General features: G+C 34.9%; 1 protein-coding gene across 2 annotated transcripts; it reads left to right on the top strand.

Moving 5' to 3' along the window:
* Nucleotides 1–1,607: 1,607 nt before the first annotated feature.
* On the top strand, nucleotides 1,608–9,726 carry LOC110927137 (uncharacterized protein YMR315W). 2 transcript variants are annotated; one of them, XM_022170751.2, is made up of 12 exons: nucleotides 1,608–1,889; nucleotides 1,961–2,101; nucleotides 3,893–3,941; nucleotides 4,084–4,101; nucleotides 4,656–4,774; nucleotides 4,849–4,962; nucleotides 6,890–6,940; nucleotides 7,024–7,112; nucleotides 7,648–7,708; nucleotides 7,804–7,881; nucleotides 7,983–8,093; nucleotides 9,447–9,726. In XM_022170751.2, exons 1-12 carry the CDS (start codon nucleotides 1,764–1,766, stop codon nucleotides 9,573–9,575), a joined length of 1,086 nt encoding a protein of 361 aa, XP_022026443.1. In that variant the 5' UTR covers nucleotides 1,608–1,763; the 3' UTR covers nucleotides 9,576–9,726. The 2 variants fall into 2 exon arrangements, with proteins under 2 accessions (XP_022026443.1, XP_022026444.1); XM_022170752.2 differs by having other exon boundaries at nucleotides 9,450–9,714.

Genomic DNA, 9,726 nt, shown 5'->3' with positions numbered 1-9,726 from the left:
AGTATTACGGAAACATGGTACAGGTATTATGGAAACCCAGGTACACTAAAAAGCCGAGTACAAAACGAGTATGAAGAAACCCGGTTTCGGGTTCGGGTACTGATGAGAAGACGTGTCGGGTTCGGGTTTAAAAGCCCGGTTTTTTTAATACCCGGGTCCAACTTTTTTTCAGGTTCGGGTTTTTTCTGTACCTCTAAATTGATACCCTCTGCTTGATGAAACCCATTAACAACAAGTTGGGCTTTATATGTTCCACTAAAGTCACTCAATCTTATTTTGTCTCTCAAAAATCACTCAAGTTTGATTTATTGTTCTAATGTTGTGCAATTTCCAGGTTACCAGGTTACCCTAATAATATAGCAGGTCATGTTTCTTTATTTAGTCTTTAAACTTGAATAAATAATTATATTTTATCTTTACCTTAAAATATAATACTAAAATTTATTATAATGAACCTTTTCAAATAAAAAATTCTTCTTCCTCGTCTCTCTCTGATGAAGGCCATCTTCCACTAAATAAATTAAAAATGCAGCATCAAATATCCATGCAAAAGCACCATCGAATTCTAAATTTTAAATATTCATAAAATTCAATTACAAAAGCACCATCGAGATCTCACTAATCTTCCAAAAATCCATGCAACTCTCTGAAACTCTTTCAAAATCATTATCTATGAATCAAACATACAAGATGATTGAAAAATAGTTTAAAATATGTTTTGCTTTTATAAAATCGATCGAACATATAAACATTAACATAAACACAAGTATTAAAAGAAAATAAAACAATAAAAGAAAAAAGTGGTAACCTGGTGGCCTGATAATTACATAGTATTAGAACACTAAATTAAAGTTTAGTTACTTTAAAGAGACAAAAAAAGTTTGGATGACTTAATTGGAAAATTAGAGAAACTTGATTACATTTTTATAACATTTCCCCTTCTACTCACAAATCCATTAGACTATCTCCTGATCCTATAAACGCACTTACAACATCAGTCCATGTTTGGATGCTTAAGTGCAACTAGAGTGTAAAGCAACAACTTTAGCACAATACACGTAGCATCCCAACGATAATATGCGTGGAACCATGGTGGCAAAAAAGGTGAAGCACCAAGTAAACCACTATTAGTTTGGGCTAAACCAATTTAAGCTCACGAACCATAAAAACCAATAGGGCTGGCATATCACATCAGACATGACCTGTTAAGACACGAATATGAAACAAGTAAACATGAACACGACACGAAATCTTATCGTGTCAGTTTTTCCAAACACGAACACGAACCTGATAATAAACAAGTTACACAAACATAACCTGTTAAGACACAAAAAAACTTACAAGCGTATCATAGACCTGTTAAGACACAACCATGAGCTGTTAAGACACGAACAGTTAAGACACAAGCTCACCCTGGAGGGGTGGTGTGTGGAGTCTAAGGCTGGCATATCGTGTCAGATATGACATGTTAAGACACACGTACATGATAAGACACGAACACGACACGAAAATTAACAAGTCTAATCGTGTCGACCTTTTTTCATGTTCGTGTCTGAAATTGCCAGCCCTTAAAACCAATTCGGTTTCTAAACCAAACCACTTAGCTAAAAAAAGAGCCCAAAAACAACTAGGCCCAATTTCCTAAAATCAAACCAGAAGTAACTACCTACCTACTCGGCTACTCTCACTAACCTTCTTCTCCATCTTCCATAACTGAAAATCAACCAATATTCTTCACTGTTCATCACTATCAGACTGCAACAATGCCTCAAAATCCTCCACAGATCGCCATTATCGGCGCCGGAATCTTCGTCAAATCTCAATACCTCCCAAGGCTCGCCGAAATCTCAGATCTCGTCACTCTCAAAGCCATATGGAGCCGATCTGAGGTACATCCTAATAACATTATTATTATAACCGATTGAATTTGTGGTTAATTGACTGTAAAATTATTGTGTAGAAATCGGCAAGGGAGGCTGGTGAGATTGCACGGAAGGTGTTTGGTAATGTGGAGTGTAAGTGGGGAGATGATGGATTTGATGAGATTGTTTCGGATCCGGATATTGTTGGAGTGATTGTGGCTCTTGCTGGACAGATTCAGGTTGTTTTCTGTTATTTTGTGTGATTTGTTGTGGATTTTTGAATGTTTATGTGGTTAAGGAAATGTAGGGTGATTGATGTTAATTTGTTTTAGGTTAGAGCGTAGTTGTCAATAGCGATCGCTATAGCGCGCTATGTAGCGTATAGGTACAGTGTCGCTGTTAGGGTTGTAGCGATGGATTGCGAGGATAGCGAGGCCTTTTGTTAAGATAAATAGCAATTAAATATAGTTATAAAATAACAGGATTTAGGTTTATATTAAATATACATGTATAATAGCATATATACCAGGGTACTTTGTTATAATATACATATATATTTTTTTTTAATTTTTTATCTAGTGGATCGCTATTTATAAAATAGCCGCCTGTTATTTATCGATATTCGCTATGTAGCATATACTTAGGTACCTTGTTGCTATTCGCCATTAACAACTATGAGGAAAACTGTTTGACTGGACTACACTAAATAAAAAAGAGTATTACCAGTATTCAAGAATTGGTGTCACACTACTGTTAGGTATAAAACAAGGCTGAACAGTGAACACACCACTGGCAGCGGCCGACTTACGACTATTGTATTATTCACTGTTGAGAAGAGATGAAACAGAAAAGGACAGCAGCAGCTGCTGCTACGGCAATAGGCGGTGGTCAACACGTAGCGTTGTGGTTTGGTGTCTAGGTTTTAGGCATATATTAGCACTGTTTATAAGTTAGATAGTTCATTTGTCATTTTTTGGTTACCTTTATTTCAAAATTAACAGTGTGTTACTTATAGAGGAAACTGCTGACTGGACTACATTAGATAGAAAAGAGTAGTAACACTATTGAAGTATTGATGTACGTGTATTGCTGTAACACCTTAGCCCCTATGCACATTGGCCATGGACAAGAGAGATGTTGAGTTCATAAGGGATGTCTGGCATCGGATACCATCGACGCGTTTTGGGCTCTTTGGTTGTAGATGAGAGAAGAATTTCATAGTTAAGTGTGTTTAGGACTGTAAACGAACCGACCGAACATGAACAAGGCCTTGTACTTTTTTGTGTTCATTCGTTAATTTTAGGTAACGAATACACAATAAAAAACATTCATGAACACAAACAAGCATTCCTGAACAAAAACGAACATAGACAAACACAAACGAACATAAACCGTAATGAGTTATCGAACAAATACAAACATGGACGAACACGTTACTGAACGTTCACGAACATAAATGAACGAACGCGGCCTTTGTTCATGTTTGTTCATTTATTAAACGGACGAACACGGAACACAAACGAACTTCCCGCCGAACGGTTCACAAACTGTTCGCTGAACGTTCGGCTCGTTTGAAGCCTAAATGTTGAAAGCAATCCTTGATGGGTGACCTTCTGGGGAGTTTCCACTCTAGCGAATGTTACAGTGGTAGTTAGGAAACTGAAAATCAATGTAGATTATTTGATCTGGAAAATCCTGCTTATAGTTTTCAAAAACAGAAATGGAGTCTAATCATGGAAGATGAAGTGTAATTTTCATTGAAATGGCTTATCAAAAACCGGTTGCCTTCTTTCCTGAACTCATAACTTAGTGGCGAGATCCAACCAAGTAACTGATGAAACATAAGTATAAGTATCAGGTTTAACTTATCCATAAGCCTTGTTCTTTGTTTAGTAAAACCAGACCTTGATGATTTTCGAAGATTCCAACTCAAAACAATGCGTTACTCTTTGTCTTCAGTAACCACAAAATTCATATATAAAATGATCAAACATTATTCTTAATCTTTACATGCAAACCATGTCATGCAGGTGGATATGTCACTAAAGCTTCTAAAGGCAGGAAAGCATGTTCTTCAAGGTAATCCTAGATTAAACACAAGCAAATCACTTAAAATAAGTAACCTGTGAACCGAATTTTCTCATTGTTGTTAGTTGTTACTTATTTTGTTCATTCTTTTGTTTCCTTGCATGTTTTTGTCACTGAAATTCCGGCTCTGAAGAGAAACCAGCTGCAGCATGTAAGTGAGATCCCATTTCTGAACGATTGACTCTTTAAGAAAAGGAGTTAATACACTGTAACTTTATTTTACGACTAAAATGTCATTTTCATCCCTGAGGTTTGGCCAGTTTTGCGACTTTCGTCCAAAGGTTTGTTTTTCCGCATCTGGGTCCAAAGGTTTGAAATCTTGCCATCTTCATCCAGCTTGTTAATCCATCCATTTTTCTCCGTTAAGGCGGGGGTATTTTCGTCTTTTTTGAATACTTGTACATTATGCTAAATGCATGACATGTACATAAAGTGAAAAGGACCGAATTGCCCTTTAAGTTAACAAAAAAGACGTAAAAACCCATGCCTTAACGGAGAAAAATAGATGGAGTTAACGAGCCGGATGAAAATGGCAAGATTTCAAACCTTTTGGATCCAGATGCAGAAAAACAAACCTGTGGGCGAAAGTCGCAAAACCGGCCAAACCTCAGGGATGAAATGGCATTTTACTCTTATTATATTATGAATAATACTCTTACGGTTGTACTATTAGTAATAAAAAAAGATTCATAATTTCCTCTGCAGCCATAAGTGAGGCAGAAACTGCATTATCATCCTATAATTCTTTTTACAACAACAATTCATCTGCTCAAAAAATATGGGCCGTTGCAGAAAATTACCGATTTGAGCCTGCTTTTGTAGAGGTACTTTGATCTTGAACTTTCGGTGTCCGTTTGTAATTGAGATCTTGCTAGAGAAATTATTGTCTACTTCGCAGAGCAGAAAGTTGGTGTCGGAAATTGGAGATATGATGAGTGTGCAAGTACTCATAGAAGGGTCGATGAACAGTTCGAATCCTTACTTCTCAAGTTCATGGAGGCGTAATTTTACTGTAAGACGTTAACCTTAACATGTGGTAACTTTATTTAGAAAGCAAATAATTATATAGTTTAATGAACTGTATTTTTGTGTATTGTAGTTTTAGAAATTTAAACAAGATGAGGTGGTTTATTTGTTTTAGTTTTTTTATAACTTGGACAAACTGCATGAAACAGAAACAAGCAGCAAAATAGAAACCAACTTACAAATTATTAGCAATTTTAGCAACCAACCTCATTATTACTAGTTTTGCTCGTAATTTGCTCATGCAAGTGGTTGATGCAATGCCGGGTCGCCAAATCAGATACCACATATGCACAAAATGCTTGTGGAAAACAGTTAAAAAAAATTTTAGAGTAAACTTCCGTTTTGCTCCCTGTGGTTTGGTCACTTTAACGGTTTTGCCCCAAACCTTTAAAAATAGCCATTTTCCTCCAATAGTTTGCTATGGTTTTTCCATTTTGCTCCCCGCCTCTAACTCCATCCAAATTGTATGTTTTTCTATTTTGCTCCCCACAGGGAGCAAAATGGAAAAACCATAACAAACTATTGGAGGAAAATGGCTATTTTTAAAGGTTTGGGGCAAAAACGTTAAAGTGACCAAACCACAGGGAGCAAAACGGAAGTTTACACTTTTGTTTATTTACAAGTTTGAAAAAAAAAATGGTCCTTTTTTAGTTTTATCGTTAGAGTTGATTGCTAAAACCAAGAAAAAAAAGGTTAAGTTCATTTCTATTTGGTGCAGTTTTCCCTTATAACTTTATTAGTGCTTGTGGTTCATATACCAATAGCTTTGTTGTTTGTGGGATTTACTGGGTACGGTTGTTGTTGTTGTTATAGGTGTTAATTGATGTGGAAAAAGTGGGTAAATTTTAAGAATTCTGTATTGCCTATAAAAGAATGGTCTTATGAAATCAAATGCTACTTTGCAGCAGCTATGAGGATAAGAAAATACTTTGATTAATCCTTAAAATAACACTTAATTGGTGGAAATTTGATTATAAAAATGCATATATTGATTTATAAAAATATAATATTGGTGGAACGTGTCATATTTTCAGTGTTTGACATGAACCCGAACACGATAGTTTAACTACACGTGTTATTTTGTTAAACACTAACAGGGACATGTTTGATATGTGGGTTACACAACATGGCACGTTTAACACAATTAAATATAATGAGTTTGATAATTTGAATGACCCGACACGTGTAACATGATTAAATTACAATTACAAGTAGTTCAATAACACGAATGACATGGCGTGTTTAACATGACTCACTAAACACGTTTAAGAAATAATAAGACGCAACTAACACAATACAATAAAAGTTACCAAAATTACATTCCATATTTAATCATAATATACTTAATTATCTATAGAATTATAAAACTACTTTGTTTTGCTAAACGTGTCATGAACTTTTCATGTCAACCTATTAACATAACATGATGAGTAAACTTCCGTTTTGCTCCCTGTGGTTTGGTCACTTTAATGGTTTTGCCCCAAACCTTTAAAAATATCCATTTTCCTCCAATAGTTTGCTATGGTTTTTCCATTTTACTCCATGCGGGGAGCAAAATGGAAAAACAGACAATTTGGATGGAGTTAGAGGCGGGGAGCAAAATGGAAAAACCATAGCAAACTATTGGAGGAAAATGGCTATTTTTAAAGGTTTGGGGCAAAACCATTAAAGTGACCAAACCACAGGGAGCAAAACGGAAGTTTACTCTAACATGATAAGTTAAACACTGAGTGTCATAAACGGGTCAAGTGGGTTGAAACCGTTTAAACACGTTTTTAGTTGTGTCACTAACATGTCGACCCATTTATGACTTAAACATGTTTACCCCAAACACTAACCCGTTTAACTTCATGGAGAGTTATATCGTGTTAACGGATCCTATTGCTAACTCTTTATCTCTACATGTGTGGCAGGGAGGATTCATTCTAGACATGGGTGTACATTACATTGCAGGGTTAAGAATGGTAATTTTCTCTCCTTTTTTTCCTATTATTCTAATAAATCTTTATGGCAACCACTAATACGAATTTACGTCTTACTCAAACAGCTTGTTGGATGTGAGGTTGCCTCAGTGTCCGCTACGACATCTCACGTCGATACAACCCTACCTCCACCAGATACCATTTCATCTTTATTGTAAATATGCCCTTCTTTACCATTCCCATTTTTACTTTAGTTTTTATTTAGTGTAAAATGCCATTTTCGTCCCTCAGGTTTGGTCAGTTTTGCGACTTTGATCCAAAGGTTTGTTTTTTCGCATCTAGATCCAAAAGGTTTGAAATCTTGCCATTTTCATCCAGCTCGTTAACTCCATCCATTTTTCTCCCTTAAGTCAGGGGTATTTTTGTCTTTAAAGGGCAATTCGGTCTTTTGAATACTTGTACATTATGCTATATGCTTGTACATAAAGTGAAAAAGATCGATCTGCTCTTAAAGTTAGCAAAAAAGACGGAAATACCCCTTGCTTAATGGAGAAAAATGGATGGAGTTAACGAGCCCGATGAAAATGGCAAGATTTCAAACCTTTTGGATCCAGATGCGGAAAAAAAGCCTTTGGACGAAAGTCGCAAAACTGGCCAAACCTCAAGGACGAAAATGGCATTTTACTCTTTTATTTATCTATGTATTTATCATTTTAAAGTGACAATGTTTGTTTTGATTGCATTTACAGTCAACTTGAGAACGGATGTTCTGGAGTGTTTGTAATGTTGGTATCCTCAAAATCACCAAAGGTTAGGTTACAACTTAACTTGCCTTTTATTTATTACTCTATTTATTATCCATGACTTAAATGTAAATCAGGTTAATTTGCGGGTACGTGTTACAGATTATATGGCGAGTTGTTGGTTTAAACGGGACAGTGCAAGTTGAACGAGGAAACAAAGACGGACAACATGGTTATGTGGTAATGCAGAATCATATTAGCAACAGGCCATTTTATATTATATTATATTATTATATTAAGTTATTAACTTGGAAACATTTGACATTGATGGTATCTCACAGGTTACTCTCTTTACTGCGAATAAGGAAACAAAGAGCACGTTCTATCCGTTCAGTGGGGTGACTGAAGAGCTGAAAGCTTTTTTAAGTGACATCTCAAGGGCCTCTCTTCAGGTATCTTGTGTATATATATAGATATATGTATCTTACATGCGCACATATATAGTTGGATGGGATATATATGTATCTTACATGCGCACATATATAGTTGGATGGGAAACGGGTCAGACAGGTTAAAAGCTGGCCACAACCTTAGAAAATGGTTGTAAACAAAGATAGATAGGGGTGTGCACGGTTCAGTTTGGTTTTCGGTTTTTGATAACCATTCGGTTTTGGTTTTAGCAATGGTTCGGTTCGGTTTTTGGAACAAAATTACATAAAATTCTAAAATAAAAAGTATAATCCAAGATTTAAAAATCTTTCTTAAATGTTTACGTTTAAGTTATTATATTTAACATTTTTAATTGTTTTTTTTCACATTAAAGCAACCTTATAATCTATTTATATGTCTCTTCAAAGTTTTTATTAAGACATTTTCTTTTATAATACTTTGATATCATATAATTTTTATGTTAAATTTTTGGTTTGGTTAAATCGTTTTTTCGGTTTCAGTTCGTTTTTTTTCGGTTTTCTGCTCACCCCTAAAGATAGATATGAATAGGGTGTGCAATAACCGAACCGTTAACCGAAACCGAACCGAAAACCGACAAAACTGAACCGAAATTAACCGAAACCGAATTAACCGAAAGTCGGTTAACGGATATTTTTTTTCCATTGGTTAACCGAACCAAACCGAATCATTTATTTTTTTTATATATTTCTAGCTTTTATACCTCTATTTCATGTATTTCATGTTTTATACTTTCATTTCATGTAATAATACCTCTATTTCATTTATTTATGCCTTCATTTCATTTATTTATACCTTCATTTCATTTATTTAAACATATATTTATGCATTTATACCTCCATTTCATTTATTTATACATCTATTTCATGTATTTATACATCTATTTCATGTATTTATACATCTATTTCATGTATTTATACCTCCATTACATGTATTCCTAAGTAAAAAATTAGCCCTTGTTTGAATTGGTTATTAACCGAACCGAACCGAAAACCGACAAATTAACCTAATTAACCAAACCGATTAACCGATGACTTCGGTTACGGTTACGGATAATGCTAATAACCGAACCGAACCGTGCACACCTCATATGATAGGTAATAAAATCATTGTTCAAATTATAATTAACGTATGTGACACATGCATCTTATTGTTGGTGATTTATTGTCATCAACCATTTTATGTAATATGGGTTAGGATGTGTGGGGTGCACGCTCGTTTAAGCTGATCTGATTTTCAACCGACGAATGGGGCAAGGTTCAAGAGGACCGTGTCACCTTACCTTCCATAATATAATGTATATGTTTATATAATATATATCTATAACTTGTGTGCAGAAGGGTGATAAAATAGAAGCCGAAGCTCGGTTGTCATATATTGAAGGTGCACAAGATGTTGCAGTTTTGGATGCAATGCTTGAATCTGGAATGAAACAAGGAGCCTTAGTCAAGGTTAAAAAGTTCTAAATTTTTAAGAGTGGTAAACTCATATGTATCACCATTTTAAAATAGAATATGATATAATTTGATTTATTATTGTTGTATTTTATTGAAATATATTTTCCACACCATTTTAATAAATAGGAATTGACCAATAGAGATTTAATATTTTGAGAAA

Source organism: Helianthus annuus, chromosome 2 (assembly GCF_002127325.2).
Source record: "Helianthus annuus cultivar XRQ/B chromosome 2, HanXRQr2.0-SUNRISE, whole genome shotgun sequence".
In the NCBI taxonomy this organism is placed as follows: domain Eukaryota; kingdom Viridiplantae; phylum Streptophyta; class Magnoliopsida; order Asterales; family Asteraceae; genus Helianthus; species Helianthus annuus.
This window is presented reverse-complemented; position numbering and strand designations above follow the sequence as displayed.